Consider the following 19,211-nt stretch of genomic DNA (forward strand, 5'->3'; position numbering starts at 1 on the left):
GTTTTGGATCTCTGGGTATGGTCAAACAAAGATAGGTGATGTGGTCTTTTGCCAATTTGAATTGGAGGTTTTCCAGAAAGCAGAGGGGAAAGGCATCAGAGAGCGGCATAAAGTCACTCTTTGTCCAGTTAATTGCATATCCGGACAACTTACCGAAGGAGGTGAATAATTCTAGAAGAGGGGGGATCGATTTTTCAGAATTATGTACCGTAAATTCCGGACTATAAGGCGCACCGGTCTATAAGCCGCACCTTCAAAGTTGACTATTTTTTTCTTATATAAGCCGCACCGGTCTATAAGCCGCGGGTGTTTTGATGTTTAATTACCATATGTAAGGCTTCGTGCACAGAGGGGATTGTCGGGAAAGAGATGGCTGTTTGGGGAAGCTCCCATTTATTAACATTTCAACAAAACAAAAGTCAGGTCACTAATCCCCAGACAAAATCACACATTGTGAGATGCTTAAAAATCACCATCGGCGGGAGCTTTACTCCCCAGCCAAGAACACAAGTGAAATTCGTTCTCTCGTGACCTGTGGTTCTCAACGTGATGGACGATTCACCTTTCTTGTTAACAGTCCTAGTGAGAGGCAGGTCGAACGTCAAAGGCACTTCATCCATATTTATGATCTGCTCCGGTCCGATGGAATATTCCTTGATCTTTCTTTGTGTGAATTCGCCGAAGTTTGTAATTTTCTCCTGGTAGTCGGGAGGGAGTTGCTGACACAGTCGTCCGCGCCCTGACGGACAGTCCCTTTCGTCTCGGGTTTGTGCATGATCCTTTGCTGCTGCTGCTGTTGTTGTTGTTCCTGTCTCGCTACTGTCTCAGACATGGCTTTCAGGCTCAATCGCCGCCATCGTCGTAACACAGCCAGTTCTCCATCTTTTGAAGCATGATGTTAGATTACAACGAGCTAGTTGTGTGGCTTAGCCTTCCAAAATGTTGCTGTTAGTTTTTTAGAATGTAATACATAGAATTGGGAATGTTACATTCAATTTCATTCAGACTGTCTTTCAGGCTCAATCGCTGCCTTTTTCCCCCCGGAGCGAGGGAGGAGGGAGGGTGTTTTACCGTAGTGGCTGAGAGAGAGTAGTGGCACAGTGCTCCAATCAGGTCGCGAGGCACATTTTTTGCAACATCATCCAATCAGGGTCTCGCTCTCATAATGTCTGTCTTGCTCTCGTTCTGCCTCATACCAACATCCATAGATTTTGGAGGTTCCCGAGTGGCCGTTTGCTGGAAAAATCCATAGATAAGCCGCACCGTTATATAAGCCGCAGGGGCCAAAAAAGGCCAAAAAACGGGAAAAAAGCCGCGGCTTATAGTCCGGAATTTACGGTAAGTATAAAATTACATCATCGGCATACAAACTAATACACGTTTCAATACCACCGACCTTCAGGCCTGCAAGGCTTGGGTGGCTGCATATGTTTAGGGCAAGAGGCTCGAGCGCAATGGCGAAAAGGGCTGGCGAAAGAGGGCTACCCTGCTGGACCAAGCGGAGTAGTGGAAATGTGGATGACTTGTCACCGTTGGTTATAACTGAACATGTTGGACTAGCGTATATAAGCTTTACCCAGGATATGAATATGACACATTTAGGAGCATCATCAACAGGCATGAGTGAGGGGGTACTATTGGCATGGCAAAACAGCTCAAGGGGTACATAAGACAAAAAAGTTTGGGAACCACTGCTATAGCATATCATTTCTAGAATAAGTCCGTAATTTCTATAATAATAATTGCAGTAATAATTCAGTAGGCTAATTAGTAATAACTATAGTAATAAATAATCGTATTGCCCCCTCTAAGCAGCCATCTGGTGCATTTTCAGGTGCTTGATAAAGAGTCATGTGGTCGATCCAGCATCCTTTATTTTGATACTGCAGACGTTGCATTTAACGATTATTTTGTTTGGGCCTTGTGTGAACTTCCCCATCTCTGTCCAACACTAATCTGTCTGTCTCTGCCTGTCTCTGCCTGTGTGTCTGTCTGTGTGTCTCTCAGATGAACCAGGCGTATCACTGTAACCGCTGTCGTCTACAGTTCATCTTCCTCAGAGACAAGCTGCAGCACAAACAGGAGAGCCACCGCAGCTTCAGACGCCCGCCACAGCTGGAGGGGCTGCCGCCGGGGGCCAAGGTCAGGCCGGGAGGGGGGATAGAGTTCAGAGTTCAGTAACAGTTCTTATAGATGTCTTTAATTTTTCTACTTAAGAACTTAAATAGGGCCTGAATTAGGGCTGCTGTGATTTGCGATCAAATCGTTAATTGACGATTGAAGGGAGTGATCGCCAATTGGCTTTTCTACAGTGATATTTAAGGCGATTTGTGACTAATTCTCTATCATAAGACATTATAAAAAAAACTCTAGAAGCTGTGCCCTACTGTACACACACACAGATATGTTTCTGGCAGAGCTGTTAATCAGCGCGAATGAGGGAGGAAAGCCATGCTTAGCGTTACAGCACTCGAGTCACAAAAATAATCTCTAGAAGCTGCGCCCTACTGTACAGGAGAGGTTTCTGACAGAGCTCCATAAAAATCAGCACGAGCTAGCCTGGTAAACCAGCCAGGCTAGGGGAAAGCATTCTCTCTCATCTTCCTCTCCCATCTTCCTCTCCCATTTCTTCTCTCTCATCTTCCTCTCCCGTTTCCTCTCTCTCATCTTCCTCTCCCGTTTCTTTGCAGCACCGTCAAGTCAGCCAGAATGTAAAAGTATGTCTTCCGCCGCGGGCTTTCACGTTAACCTTAATATAAATTTTGAATAATGCTTTAGACTAGTTTCACTCCATATATTCATTCATTCGTTCATTGCTCTATGAACACGGCTGAGCAAGATGGCGGCACACAGTAGCGCAGTGGCTTGGAGCTCCCTCGATAGGTGTTTTATTTGGGTACTTTTCCTTCTACTCACGGCGAATGCACTCTGTTATTATGCATACACCCGGCAAGATCTTCTGCACATTGGGACGCTGTGCCAGAGCCTCGCTACCAGTACGCAGCACCAGATTCAACACATCCCAGCTGAGATCGCCAGAGCCCCGGACTCCCCGTGGATTACGCTGCCGCCTGCCTGGCGTAGGAGCCCGAGGACAGAGAGGAAACAGAAGCGGGGGTGCCGAGCAGGTGTCCACCTACGGCTAAGCAAAGCACCCCATAGACCTGCTCTACCCAGCCTCTACCTCGCGAACGCTCGCTCACTCCCAAACAAAATGGATGACTTGAGACTGGATTTCCAAGCGACTGGGAAACTAAAAGACTGTTGTGTAGCAGTGATAACGGAGACTTGGCTCAGCGCATCGATTCCAGACGAGGCTACGGAGCTAGCAGGCCGCAGGATGCATCATAGTGACAGAGACATTAACTCCGGTAAGACCAGAGGCGGAGGACTATATATTTATGTTCACGAAAAATGGTGCACAGACTCCACAGTGATTGATAGACACTGCTCTCCAGACGCAGAATTCCTCACCGTTAAATGTCGCCCCTTCCATTTACCACGGGAATTCAGTTACATTGCCCCGGACGCTAATGCCAAGCTAGCGCTAAGCCATCTGCTAACTGCTGTCAGCAAACAGCCCATCCCGATGGAGTTTGTATTCTAGCAGGGGATTTTAACAAAACTGACCTGAGAACTGTACTCCCCATTTTGGGCAACATGTTAAGTGTCCAACGAGGGGGAAAAATACATTGGACAAGGTTTACACAAATATCAAGCACAGCTATAAGGCTAGCACCCTCCCCCATCTTGGTGCATCAGATCACCTCCCAGTCTTTTTAACTCCAGCATATATCCCCATTATAAAGAGGTCAAAAGCAACTATTAAAACTGTAACAACGTGGCCTGAAGGAAGCATAGAACAGCTACAAGATTGCTTTGAAAACACCAACTGGAAACTCTTTGCACAAAACAGCTTGGAGGACTACACATCCTATGCTCTGTTTTATATAAAGTGCTGTGTAGAAAGAGTGACTGTCATTAAACAAATTCGCAGTTTCCCTAATGACAAACCATGGATGAACAGAGAGGTACGGGTGCTGCTGAAGGAACGGAATAAGGCATATAGATCTGGAAACATAGAACTTTATAACAGTACTAGTCTAAAGCTACCCTCAAAAAAGCAATTATCAATGCAAAAACAGCACACAGATAAGATGGAGGAATCACTCGACTGTAATGACACAAGACAGGTCTGGAGAGGCGTACAGGAAATAACCAACTACAAAGATGGACAGGACAATTATATCAGCGGTAACACCACTCTGGCAGAGGAATTAAATATATTCTACGCCTGCTTTGACTCGCAGCAGTTCCAGGATGGGGCGGCTGCACCCCCCACCACGCTGTCTCCTGAAAACAATCTGAACCCCACCCTAACTGACGGTGAGGTGAGACATGCTCTCCAGGCTGTCAACCCAAGGAAGGCTGCCACAGGCCCTGACAGAGTGCCTGGAAGGGTACTCAAAGACTGCCCAGCAACTGACAGAGGTACTGACTGACATCTTTAACCTATCACTGGCACAGTGCATTTGTTCCATCCAAGTTCAAGGAGGCCACCATCATTCCCGTTCCGAAAACAAATCTCCCAATAGCCTAAAGAACTACAGACCAATTATAGCACTAACACCTATTGCATCCAAATGTTTTGAAAAAGTTGTCTCAAAACACATCAAGTCCTGTCTCCCCCCATTGTTAGATCAACACCAATTTGCATACCGGCCAAACAGATCCACAGACGATGCCGTCGCCACACTGCTACATACTACACTGACCCACCTAGAAGAACCAAACACAGATGCCAGAATACTCTTTATTGATTACAGCTCTGCTTTCGACACCATAATCCCCCGGACTTTAATATCCAAGCTACTCAACATCGGTCTGCATCACTCCATCTGCAAATGGATATTGGACTTCCTGTCAGACCGTCGCCAATCAGTACGGCTCGGCACACACACCTCATCCACTCTCTCCATCAGCACCGCTACCCCACAAGGGCGGGTCCTCAGCCCTCTGCTCTACACACTAGTGTACACTCATGACTGACTCACAATTCCACCCCCCTGATTAAATTTGCGGACGACACAGCCATTATAATCTGTATCAAGAACGACGAGACGGCACACAGGCAGGAAGTCCAGCGTGTCGTAGAATGGTCCGCCTCCAACAACCTGGACCTCAACACAAAGAAGACAGGAAATAATCATGGACTTTAGACGGAAGAGCAATCAACCTGCAGCACGACTACTGATCGACAACGAGCCCGTGGAGAGAGTACCAGCCTTCAAATATCTTGGAATCAACATCTCAGAGGACGCTACCTGGACACAACACACAGCAGCAATAACAAAGAAAGCACAAAAAAGACTGTACTTCCTCAGATTACCGAGGAAGACAAAGGTTAGAAAGGACCTACTCATTTCTTAGACTCCAGAACTCATTTTACCCAAGGGCCGTCACACTGCTCAACAAGTCACTTTCCAAACAACTGCACATTTTCCAACTGTCAATTACTCAACTGCACTGACCATGCTGCTACTTAGTATTGCTACTATTAGTACTATTATTATCATATCGTAATTATTATACTATTGCCATCATCATGGACACTATTATTATTATACTATAACTATCATACTACTGCTATCATCATGAACTATTACCATTATTACTATACCTCAACTATTAAATAATTATTACTGCCATTAGCAATACTAGTGCAGTGCCCGTTCCCCCATGCACCACCCCGTGGGCGCTCCCCCCGCACACACACTGCACTGTAGGTGGCGCTGTTCCGAATTGCACAAAATTCTGCACTCTTCTATGTCAGGTTCCCAGCAACACAATCTCCAAGTTTGAAGTCGATCAGATGAATGGCTCAAGATTCAAGATTCAAGATTTTTATTGTCACTCCATGGTACAAGTATCACGTGTGAAATTCTTGTGCTGTGGACTCCGTTTACAACATAGTACAAATGTAGGCATATGAGTGCAAAAACAACAAGAGACACAACAAGCAATAAGGCAGTATAGTGATAAGACAAGTCAGAGACAGTGGCATATTCACTGCACATAGGTGCTGTGCATACTTTAGCCATGCTTAAACATTTTAAATTCGGCGTATTTGACATATAGGTGCAAATAGCATATTCCTTATTAAACATACAATTAAACTCTGCGTTTTAGATTCGGCGTATTTGACATACGGGTGCAAATAGCATATTCCTTATTAAACATACAATTAAACGTTAGACATACGTAATGGTAGCAGCTACAGTACGGTACATTTGTGCTATTTGTGTATGTTAAGGAGTCTCGTGGCCTGCGGGAAGAAACTGTTCCTCAAGCGATTTGTGCGTGCTTTTGGAACCCTGTATCTTCTCCCTGAGGGTAGCAGGGAGAACAGGCTGTTGTGGGGATGGTTTGTGTCTTTGATGATCTTCAGGGACCTCCTGAGGCACCGCTGTTTATACAGTTCATGCAGATCTGGCAGCTCACATCCTGTTACGTGCTGGGCCGCGCGTCTCACTCTCCGTAGCGCCCTGCGGTCCATGGTGGTACAGTTCCCGTACCAGGTGGTGAAGCAGCCAGTCAGCAGGCTTTCAATGGTGCCTCTGTAGAAGTCCGTGAGGATTTCTGGCCTTAGCCCAAATTTCTTCAGGCGCCTGAGTCCATGTATTCGCTGTTGGGCCTTTTTGACAACAGTGGCGGTGTGGCCGGCCCAAGTCAGGTCCTGGTGGATGTTGACTCCCAGGTACTTGAAGCTGTCCACCCTTTCCACCACTGTGCCGTTGATGGTGATTGGGGGGTGTGTGCCCTCCCCCCCTCCTGTAGTCTACAATGATCTCCTTGGTCTTGGAGACGTTCAGAGAGAGGTGGTTGTCCTGGCACCATTGTTCCAGGGCCCCCACCTCCTCTCTGTAGGCCGTCTCGTCGCCCCCCGAGATCAGCCCCACGACCGCTGTGTCGTCTGCAAACTTCACGATGGTGTTCGAAGTTTGAGTCGCCACGCAGTCGTGGGTGTAGAGGTCGTACCAGAAGGGGCTGGAGACGCACCCCTGGGGCGCTCCTATGCTGATGGTCAGTGGTGAGGAGGTGAGGTTGCCCACCCTCACCACCTGGCGGCGGTCTGTCAGGAAATCCAGGATCCAGTCGCACATTGCTGTGTTTAGTCCCAGATCCTTGAGTTTGTGTACCAGCCTGGAGGGTACTATGGTGTTGAATGCTGAGCTGTAGTCCACGAACAGCATTCTTACATAGGTGTCCTTCCCCTCCAGGTGGGACAGGGCGGTGTGGAGCACGTGTGCTACTGCATCCGCTGTGCTCCTGTTGGGGCGGTATGCAAATTGTAGCGGGTCGTGGTCCGGGGCGAGTGTGGGGCGGATCTTTGATATTACCAGCTTCTCAAAGCACTTGCTGGCTATTGGCGTGAGGGCTATTGGGCGCCAGTCATTGAGGCTGGTCACTTTTTGCTGCTTGGGAATGGGGATGATTGTCGCTGCTTTGAAGCAGGGGGGAACTCGTCTGAGGGAGAGAGACTGGTTGAAAATGTCTGTGAATACGCCTGCCAGCTGGTGGGCGCAGGCCTTGAGCACCCGCCCGGGGATGCCGTCCGGGCCGGCCGCCTTGCGTGGGTTGATACGCAGGAACGACCGGCACACTTCATCCTCAGTGATGGTGAGGGGGCGGTCTGTGGGGGGTGGGGGGGGTTGGTGGTTGGGTGGGAATGGGGGGGGGGGGTGGGGGTGCTGAGGGGTGGGGGGGAGGGAGGGGAGGTGGTCGGGGGGAGAGGAGGAGGGGTGGTGGGGGGGCGGAGAGGGGGAGGGGTGATGGGGGGGAGAGGTGGCAGGGGGGGAGGAGAGGAGGAGAGGGGTGATGGGGGGGGAGAGGAGGTGGGGAGGGGAGGAGGAGGGGTGGTGGGGGGGAGGAGGGATGGGGGGGAGGAGGAGGGGAGGCGCTCTGGCAGAGGGGTCGAACCTAGCGTAGAACGCGTTGAGTTCGTCCGGTAGGGTGGGTGACGTGCTGGGGTTCTGTCGTTTCACCTCTTTGAAGTCTGTGGCAGCATGGAGCCCTCTCCACAGGTGTCTGGGGTTGTTAGTGTCCAATTTTGACTCCAGCTGCCTTCCATAATCTCTCCGTGCTATTTTTATAGCGGTCCGGAGGGCATATTGTGCCTGCTTGTATTGGTCTGTTGTGCCAGAGCTGAAGGCGGTGGTCCTGGCGTGAAGGGCAGCCCTGACATCGCTGTTGACCCAGGGCTTTTGGTTTGGCATTATTTTGACTCTTTTTGTGGGGACTATGTCGTCGGTACACTTCTTTATGAAGCATGACACCGTATCTGCATACTCGCCTCTCCTGCAGCTTTGAACTCCTCCCACACCACTTGGTCAAAGCAGTCCCTCAGGATGTCGTCTGATTGGTCTGACCAGCAGTGGGCGGTTCGGAATGCTGGGGGTTGTTTTTTTAGTTTTTGTTGGTACCTGGGTACTAGTAGAATGGAGGCGTGGTCCGATTTGCCGAAAGGGGGGCGAGGGACGGCTTTGTAGCCATGTCGGATATTTGAGTAACATTTGTCCAGTGTGTTACTGCCTCGCGTCGGGAAGTGAATGTGCTGGTACAGCGTGTGCATTCTACCTCTCAGGTTTGCCCTGTTAAAATCCCCAGTCACCACCAGGGCCATTTCGGGTTGTTTTGTCTCCTGTGCGCTGATGGCGCGTTGTAGCTCTATCAGTGCGACAGTCACGTTCGCTTGTCGAGGAACGTATACACCCATGATGGTGACTGACGTGAATTCCCTCGGACTCCAGAACGGCACGCATTGTACCATTACATATTCAAGATCTGCTGAGCAGTGTTCCTCAATGTCTGTGGTGTTTACACACCAGTTTTCATTAATCATTAGACAGACGCCTCCGCCTTTCATTTTCCCGGATCGTTCATCTCTGTCTGCTCTGAATACATTGAATCCTGGTAGAGTGATAGAATGATCCGGTGTATCAGGGGTGAGCCAGGTTTCAGTCAGACATAAAACGTTACATCTATGGCTATGGAGATAAAGCGCTTTTTGTGTTGCCAGTAGGTGGCGCTATGCCAAATTGCACGGAATTCAGCTCCTGGCATAGCGCCGCCACCTACTGGCAACACAAAAAGCACTTTATCTCGATAGCCATTCATCTGATCGACTTCAAACTTGGGGAGTGTGCTGCTTGGAACCTGACATAGAGCAGTGCCGAATGTTGTGCAATTCGGCGCAGCGCCACCTATTGGCAACACAAAAAGTGGTTTATCTTGAGAACCGTTCATCCGATTGACTTCAAACTTGGGGAGTCTGCTCCTGGGAACTCGAAGTAGTGCGGCGCTGAATTTCTTGCAAATCTTGCAATTTCCCCCGCCACCTACTGGCAACACAAAAAGCAGTTTATCTCGAGAAACATTTGTTCGATTGACTTCAAACTTGGGGAGTGCGCTGCTCGGACCCCGATGGAGTGCGGTGCCGCATTTCATGCAATTTGGACTTATTCTAGGACTGTCTGTATGTCTGCCCTTCGCATATCTTGAGAACCGTTTGTCGGATCGACTTCAAACTTGCGCTTAGGGGGACCTGACAGAGTGCAGTGTGTGTGCCGGGGGGAAGCGCACTAGTGCACTAGTCCTCATAATATCTCGTCCATATATGAACGTGAATCCGTCTAGTCTCCTCCGGGCTGCTTCGGGCAGCCTCGGTTTCCTCATCCGGGGTCTGTGTATCCAACAGAGTCATTCCTCCTCTGTTCTCAGTCGCTCTTCAATTTCTATTAGCTCTTCATCCGTTGTTGTAAACAAGTCGATAGTCGCGGGAAAATGGCCCCAGTGCGCGGTGATTCCTGGTAGACAATAGCCAGGTAGACAAAGGAGTCAGAAGGACTTCAGCGGGACTTGGGGCGAGAGTTGGATTCACACACCCCGGATGAGGAAACCGAGGCTGCCCGAAGCTGCCCAAGGGTCAAATCAAGCGTGGTCTAATCTTTGTCAGTTTAGGGGTCCTTCATGTGAAAACATTTGAGAGCCACTGCTCTAAGGGAATCCATTGCCTTCAGAATCTGTATGATGGAAATGGACTACTCTCATTCCAAAAGCTCAGAGAGACTTATTCTCTTCCTGGATCTTCTTGGTTCCTGTACCAGCGATTTAAGTAATAAATTAGTGCTCATGGAGTGCCGTGGGGTGCGCCTTTACCTTTTCATCCATTGAACACCTGGATTACCCCTCAAGCTTCCCCATACTGGGCTGGTGTCCAACATTTACAACGGTTTAATCCCTAAAAGTGGCACAACTCTGGGGGTGATAACTTCCTGGAATCGGGACCTTGAGGTACAGGACCCTCCACTTGACTGAGACAATATCCGGGCAAATATATTCATCACGTCAAAAAATCTGGCACATCAGCTCATTCAGTACAAATTTGTGCACAAATTCTATGCTACACCACACAGGCATTTCAAGATGAAGCTCATAGATAGTCCAAACTGCACTAAATGTAACCAGAACACTCTTGGAACATACCTTCATGTTTTCTGTGAATGTCCTTCTGTTTGTAACTTTTTGGTCCAAGGTGGCGGAGAGTCTTGAGGATATTTTGAAATTCCCAATTCCTAAACAGCCAATTTTATTTCTGTTCAATGATGACTCCATCCTTAGTGATAGCACCAGGTTAGCCATTAGGGAAATCATTTTTGCAGGTTTAACTGCCACCAAAAACACCATAATTCACTCATGTTCACCCCGGATCCCCCATCAGTAAAAGAATGGTTGAATCATTTTAGGGATATTGCTCTCATAGAAAGATCGCTAGCTGTAACTCATAAAGCGCGGACATCCGCTATTGAGACCTGGGATATCCTCATTGGTTCACTTTCAGACCCAGACTCTCTTGCCTAGATTTATCGTGTCGCTCCAATAGAATATAAAAAGATTTACACATTTCTAATGTCTATATATATACATATATATTTTGTAATTGTATTGTCTTCTTTTTTGTTTGTTTTACATTTTGTTATATTAACCTCTCTTTCTTTGTAAGGCAATGGTGATATATATATATAGACTGTGTTAATTGCTGTTTGTATATACGCAAATCCGTGTACTGTTTTTTGTAACTCGATAAAAAGTTAATCGATTCTTTTTTTTAGAATCGATGCATTTTCTGTGGATGGGGTAATTGATCTGAAGCCTTTGTGTATTGTGTGATCAGGTGACCATCAGGACATATGGGAAGCTCCGCCCGGCAGGGGGCGGAGCCCCGTTCCTCCAGGGCCCTGCCCTACTGCTCCTCCAGCCAACCGGCATCCTGACAGAGTCTCACAAACAGCCAATCACACAGAAGCCCAAAGCACCCAGATCCCCAACAAAGAAACCCAGGAAGCTGCAGCTCAAGAGGTGCCAGTCATATCTCAATAATAATAATAATGATGATAATAACTATCTGTACAGCAGTTTACAAACATAACTTCTCTTTATTTCCTTATTAAAAAATGTCATTCAAAACTAACATTATGATGTACATATTAGGGCTGGGTAAAAAAACTACAACAAAAAAACGCTACGAATCTATATCCATTTGAAGGAACTGATATCGATTAGTAAATCCCAATATTTATCTTTTAATATAATGCCTTTTCCCGTGGATGCAGGAAGCTTTTAAGACTCACGTGGTTTGGTAGATAATAATAATAATAATAATGCATTTATTTTATATAGCGCTTTTCAAGACTCAAAGACGCTTAACAGTAAAACAAAAGACAAGCAACAGGCAGCAGACACAGGCAACAGATACAGGCAACAGGCAACAGATACAGGGGACAGGTACAAATAACAGTGGCGGTTCAGGGCAAGGTTGTATGGAGAAGCAGAGGAGAGGAAGAGAACAGGAGGGAGGGGCAGGTGGGGGGGGGCGGAGGGTGATGGTTTGGAGGAGGTGGTCAGGGGTAGGGGAGGTTGTAAGCTTGGGAGAACAGATAGGTTTTAAGTCGGGTTTTGAAAGTGGGGAGTGAGGGAGAGTCTCGGACGGTCTGGGGGAGGGAGTTCCAAAGTCGGGGTGCGGCGCGGGAGAAAGCACGGTCACCAAAGGTTTTGAGTCTGGATGGGGGGACAATGAGGGTGGCAGTAGAAGAGGATCGGAGTGTACGTGAGGGGCGATGGGGGATGAGGAGGTCAGTCAGGTATGGGGGGGCTAGGCTGTGGAGGGCTTTGAAGGTGAGGAGTAGTAGTTTGAAGTCGATACGTTGCTTGACGGGGAGCCAGTGGAGAGAGTGAAGGACAGGGGTGATGTGATCGCGGGACCAGGTGTGAGTGAGCAGGCGGGCGGCTGAGTTTTGGACCATCTGGAGTCTATGGAGGGAACGGGAGGTGATGCCGGTGAGGAGGGAGTTGCAGTAGTCGAGGCGGGAGGAGATGAAGGCATGGATGAGGGATTGAGCAGCAGGGGGGGAGAGGCAGTGATCTCGTAAACAGAAACTTTACTTGAGTATTTATTTTTCTTTCAACTTTTACTTTTACTCCACTACATTTTCGTAATAAAATCTATACTTTTACTCCGATACATTTCCCAAAAGAATCTTCGTTACTCGTTACTATAAAATAAACAAACAGCTTGTGTTGTGGCGAATCAGTAGCCTGGCTAGCGAATCAGTGCTGTGTTGCAAGTTGCGTTTGCCAATCGCTTAACGTCAGTGCCATGGTCAGTGCTTCCCAAGTCTTTTCATCCATGTTACAAGTTCTTACAGGCTGAAATCCGACGGTTAATTACTTTAAATTGTCTTTACATTGTGTCCAATTGACCCAAAATGATGGAATATGCCACCAGAAAACAAGAAACCAAGCATCTCTTGGGGTAAGCTTCAAATTGGTCAAGCGTCCATGCAGCCAGAACGTAAAAGTATAGGTCTTCCGCTTAAGGATTTCAAAATAAAATCCTAAATGCAAATTTGTTTCTCCAAAGGTGAGAAGCATTTTATTCTGAAAGTAAATCATGGTATTTCCGTTGCTATCTGGTGTAACAGTCGCTGTTTTGACACAGCCCAATAATGCTGTCGTATTTCAGAAAGGTAACGTCAGTTTCAATTTCTATAGAGTGATTACATTGATTAACTGTTTATCTGGCCGTGACAATATCCAGGCATATAGCTATATGGAGGAGATGTCCATGATCTATGGTGATTATGATGACGATGATGATGATGATGATTAATATATATTTCCCATTGACATGGAGATATCTCATCGCCATGATAGCCTAAAGCAGGCACTTGTGCCAAAAGCTGCAGTCAGTTCAAATGGCAGACTATAAGGTAAATATGTAAGCAAACAATACAGCTAAAAATTCTGAAAATCCGGACCGCTTGCTTCCTTATAAACAGGATTTACTTGTACTTTTACTTTCAATACTTTTAAGTACATTTACTATTTAACACGTTCACTGCCAATGACGTATTAATCCGTCAAAAAAAATCCAACGGTTGACTGCCAATGACGTATTAACTCATTGAGTGCCAGCCACTTTTGGAGAACGGACGCTCCCAGTGCCAGAGTTTCAGAGCTTTTTTCAGTGATTTCTCGAGGCCCACAGAATATTGTGTGATATTACTATGTAAACAATGAACACGCAAAAAGAACGATGAGACTCTTTTCTATCATCAGCAAAAACAGGTTTATTGATATCATTTTCCGTTCTTTCGTTATCAGCCGGAGAAGATAGCTTGATTTAACAAAAAAGAGCAGTTTTTTTCTAGAAGCTGAGATAATGGCCCTTTTGTGAAATTAAACATTTCAAACACATCACTGACTCTGAAGCTAATTTTCTGATGTAGTCACACCTCAAAAATAATTTCCTTCAATAAAACAGTGAAGGCCATGGAATTTTGTTTGGCAGAATAATATTTTTAGCTGCAACCAGCAGCGCTGGCCCCTGCGTGCGCTGCTGGTTGCAGCTTCTTGCTGGTCTTTGCTGCTGGTGGGCATCGGATATTCTGGCTTGCGTTTGCCAACCCTGTCCTGCTGCCTGGGTCTGTCTGGGTCAGTGTTGTGTGCTGCTCTGCGTGCCCCCCCCCCCCCCGCCCCGCCTCAACTGCACACTCCTCCTTATGGGAGGTGGCTCTCTGCTGAGTTTGCTCTGCACTGTGAAGGGTGCGCGACATCCAGCTTTTTTACAGCGTTTCCGCGTGTGTTTGTCACCGGCTCCTATGCTTCCAGTTGAGAATAATAAACAACTCCACGGCTGATCATGCGAATGGGCTGTCGCAGCGGGCATGGAGGAGCTCAATTGTGGGAGCAGATTGGCTGCTGCAGGCGCATCTAACGTTAAAACGCTTCATGCATATCGATGCATACGGATGCGATGCGATTTCCGTTTCCCCAACGACTTATTCTCTGTTTTTCTCTGCCTTTCTGTTAACCTGGAGAGGACTGTCGCCACCTAAGGGTTCTGTAAAATAGGTTAGACACATTCAATAGCAACCATATTGTAAGAGGCGATGTAAGAGGCTTAGATCGACACCCCCCCGTCAAAAAACGCAATTGACGAACATGTCCGTCCTTGGCACTCTACGTTACTATTTGAAATGACGAACATGTTCGTCCATGGCACTCAATGAGTTAATACGTCAAAAAAATTATTATTATTTTTTTGACCGTGGGATGTGCATCTAACCCTTTTACATCTCTTATATCAATATTGGAGCCACCGAACATGTACAACCCATTCCACCGACCCACTAAGTGGCGACAGTGCTCTCCCAGACTAGAGGAAGGCAAGCAAAAAGCAGTGTGAGGAAGCCATCTCATGAAAATGGATTGGCGAAAACGCTTTCGTTTTCGCGCTGATTGCTGGCGGTGCGGGATTGCAAATTTGCATAATAGATTACCGGTGGAACACACTTTGAAACACGCAGCATAAATAAGACCAGAATCGCAAAAGCTTCATCAAAGCTCTCAGAACCCCAAGAAACGAGCGAGCCCATCCATCCAGACTTCCTCAAAGAGCGGCCGCCAGCAGACAGGCACAGCAGCAGCAAAGCAGTGAGCCTGGTGACGCGAGGTTACAGCAGCAACAGAAACAAGCTTGTGACACGCCCGCTGCAGCCAAGAAGAACACACACGGAGGGAGGAGTTTGAAGGAGAGGGGTGTTTCCTGCTGTTATGGAGGAAATTACTGTTCAAAACTATTGTTTAGATGTCTGACGTCTTACTGATGCCAAAAATGAATGGTTAAAGTGACTGTTCTATCGAATTTCACAAAAAGCCGTTTATCTCAGAATAATTTTTCAGACGCTGAAACCATGCTGTATTCAACTGCTAATGCTTACATAACTACTAACTCTACAAACTAACTCTTTTAGACAGAGAAAGCACACATTCTATTAGTTCTTTTGAGATATTGTGTGTTCACAAAATCTTAGCAGAAAAGAATCCTCGGGTCTTGAAAGATGAGCCAGAATCCTCAAAAAAACCCTCTGGCAGAACCTACCTACAGTAAAAAAAAAAAACGGCTGGCAGTGAATGTGTTAAAAAATACTTTTGATACTTAAGTACAGAAAATATGAGCTACTTTAAGACTTTCACTCAAGTAATATTTTAATGGGTGACTTTGACATTTACCCAAGTCATTTTCTGGTAAAGTATCTATACTTTTACTCAAGTATGGATTTTGAGTACTTTATACACCACTATATTAGGGATGGGCATTTCTAGCAAAAACACTATTCGAAATTCGCTGGCCAAAGTCGACTTCTAATCGAAATTCGAAAATAAAAATAAAAATTTAAACAATTTTTTTTTTTTTTTTTTTTTGGTGTGAGTGAAATGTTGCATTGTGTCCCCTGATTCTAAGTCTAAGGCTTTATTAATTAATAGAAAAAGCTTCTGCTGTGGATTTTTAGCTCAAACAAGCATTGCACCACTGAAGTAAAGAACATGTTACATGACATTGACATTTTCGAAAATAAAAAAAAGTTTTGACAATCATGAGTGGTTCATTACGGTAAATATTTAGTAGGCTCAGGTCTGAGTGCCAAAGGGGTGCCAAATTCACCCCCTCTCCCTCTTCATGGGATTTCATCCGCCATTCATTTTTCCATAAACCTTGCTTAAAATGCTTATAAAAATTGTTTTACTTGCTCAAACCAAGCGATTCGACTATACTTAGAATCAGGGGAGACAATGCAACATTTCACTCACAAAAAAAAAAAAAAATTACTTTTTTTTCCCCCCGAATTTCGACTTTCAATAATAAAAGTCGACCTTGATAATAACAACGATTATTCGAAAATTCGAAATTCGATGCCCATCCCTAATATATATATATATATATATATATATATATATACATATATATATATATATATTAGAGATGCGCGGATGAGCTTTTATGCCATCCTAATCCGCGTGTATGCATGAACCGTCCGCCCGCCATAAATCCGCGCAAATTATTTCATACTATTTATAGATCTGCGCCCGCCATGCACCCGACGCTATAAACGGTATAAATGGAGCGAACTTACGGTTTCTGCTGCCGTTGGTGCGATCGCTGCAGTCCGAGACTCCAAATAAACTTCCATGCTGTATTATATCCAGTCCACCACTTGCCCTCATGTAGCTTACTCGTCTAACGCTATAGCTTTAAGTTTAGTTTACTTGATTGCCTCATTGTATGGGAAAATACAAACGCGTCTTCTCTTCAAACACGTCTTCAGCGGAGATTCCTTTTTGAGCGTGACATCATTGACCATATATGGACGAAAAGTGTAGCCTTGTGACCTAGCACATGGCTGTTGTTGTGTTTACAGCCGTGGGTCCTTTGGGGGACCTACAATAGGGGACTATGAATGTGCTTGACGAAAAATGTAGCTTAAAATAGGTTCATAGACTAGAGAACGTAATTAATATTATTTTTCCTCATTAATGATACATCGTTTCAACCGCCCGCAACCCATCCGCTATTAATCAGAAAGTTTATTTTTATGATCTGGCCCGCCCGCGGGGCGGGATATCCGCAGTCAGCGCGGTTATAACTGCGGCCCGCGCATCTCTAATATATATATATATATATATATATATATACCGTACATATATATATATATATATATTAGGGGTGTCACAATATATCGTCCCACGAAATTTCGCGATAGTAAAACGTCACGATATGTATCGTTGAGATGAAATCTCATATCGTGAAAAAAAAAAAAAATCTTTTTTCAAAAATAGACAAAGAAACGTCTTTGTTTGTTGAAGTTCAATGTGTGGAAAGTAGTTCAGTTGAACAAGTCTCTGAAGAGACACATGAGAAGTTATACAGGAGAGAAACCATTCAATTGAGTTTCTGGCAAAACTGTTTACTTGACAGGAAAAACTGAAGATGCATAAAAAATAGACTAAGAAAAGTCTTGTTGTTTGAGTTTGAAGAAAAACTGAAGATGCATAATGAGAATTTATACTGCTGAGAAACTTTTTAGTTCAAAGTAAATCTAAGTGACGGTGTAACTCATTCTATTTCAAGATAAGCCTTATCTCCAATCTCATGTTTTTTCTAGTTGTTATTGTAATAACAATTTCCCACAACAGCATGTTTTGTATTTGTGCATTTCAAATAAAATACTACTTTTCCAGTCATATATTGTCATTATTCAAGTTTAAAAAAATATTGTTAAAATCGTATCGTATCGTATCGTTATCGTGAACCCAGTATCGTGATACGTATCGTATCGTGAACTGAGTGTATCGTGACACCCCTAATATATATATATATATATATATATATATATATATATATATATATATATATAGTGGTCAGTCTTCAGTAGTGAAGGTTTATGCACTCTGTACTTACATACCGTAAAACTTCGAATATTTATTTTATTTTATTCGTTTATTTGGACGGGACAGTGCAAAATTAATGAACACAGAAACCACAGAACAGATAGTAAAACCTGGAACATAGTAAAAGTGTAAAAATTGCCGGATTTTGCACAAGGCTAATTTCCATCCGTTGTCCCCATAAAACATAAAACACAAAAAACATAGAGCGTAAAACGTAGAACATAATAAAAAACATACATAGAACATAGGTAGCAGCAGTACACTCTAAAACTACGTAAAACATGAGTAGCAACAAAACACTCTAAAATACATGGCAGCAATTACACTTAGAAAAATAAAAATACATAATAATAATACACACAAAGAAAGAGAAGAAAAATAAAAATACATAATAATAATACACACAAAGAAAGAGAAGAAAAACATACTACCTGTGGACACATGACTGGTTTGTTTTCAGCCATTTTTTAAGTCTACCTTTAAAAGCGGCAAGGGTGGGGCTGTCCCTTATGGAGACGGGGAGACATTCCATATTTGGCTGCCTTTTATCGATGGGACATTTTGACCAAATGTGGTCATTCTACGATGGACCTTACAATCACCTCTGGTGTCTGATCTAGTGCCGAGTCCAGTGAGTCTATTTTCTTGGATGAATTCCTGTAACGGAGGGGGAGCTAGTCCATGTAGGCATTTAAAGAAGAAACAGGCACTCTTTAAGACCTTGAGATTTTCAAAGCTCAGGAATTGATGTTGTTCCAGAATGTTACAGTGGTGGTATGACAAAGGTTTTCTAGCAAATGCCTTGATGGCTCTGTAATAGAGCTGTTCAATAGGTTTTATGACAGTGGCACCTGCAAACGACCAGTTTGTGAAGCAGTATTCAATGTGAGAGAAAATCATGCAGTGAAGATATGTTTTAGCTGCATCAACTGTTAAGAAAGGCCGGATTTGTCTAAAATTAACTAAGTTAAAATTAATTGTGCTTTTCATTTTTTTTATGTGTTTCTTGAAGGAAAGGTTCGAGTCCAAAATGACTCCGAGGTACTTGAAATGGGAGACCAATTCCAATTCCTCCCCCACAGAAACACATTGGACCTTGTGATACCAACTGGTCGTTTGCTGAACATCATGCATACAGTTTTTTTTGTATTTAGCAACAGGCACGTACGAATAATAGGAGACCAGGCCGCAATTGGAGGCGTTTATTTCTTTTTTGCACGAAATTGACCCAGACGATTATTATTTTTGGTACAGAATTCCTGCTCAGCAAAAACGGAAAGTATCAAATTGCTTATTTAAACCAGTGAGATAGTACTTAGTACACACAAGAGGGTAGGTACAGGCAGTTTTGAACATGCCTA

General features: G+C 44.9%; 1 protein-coding gene across 2 annotated transcripts in view; it reads left to right on the top strand.

The window, feature by feature from the left end:
- pogzb (pogo transposable element derived with ZNF domain b) overlaps window positions 1–19,211 on the top strand; it is a 138,454-nt gene that overhangs the window by 35,636 nt on the left and 83,607 nt on the right. For both annotated transcript variants that reach the window (XM_083645397.1, XM_083645398.1), the window contains exons 9-10: window positions 2,008–2,142; window positions 11,234–11,418. In XM_083645397.1, the coding sequence (XP_083501523.1) occupies window positions 2,008–2,142; window positions 11,234–11,418 (320 nt within the window). The remainder of the gene's footprint in view (window positions 1–2,007; window positions 2,143–11,233; window positions 11,419–19,211) is intronic.

The sequence above is a fragment of the Poromitra crassiceps genome, assembly GCF_964638095.1.
Source record: "Poromitra crassiceps genome assembly, chromosome: 1".
NCBI classification, from domain to species: Eukaryota; Metazoa; Chordata; class Actinopteri; order Beryciformes; family Melamphaidae; genus Poromitra; species Poromitra crassiceps.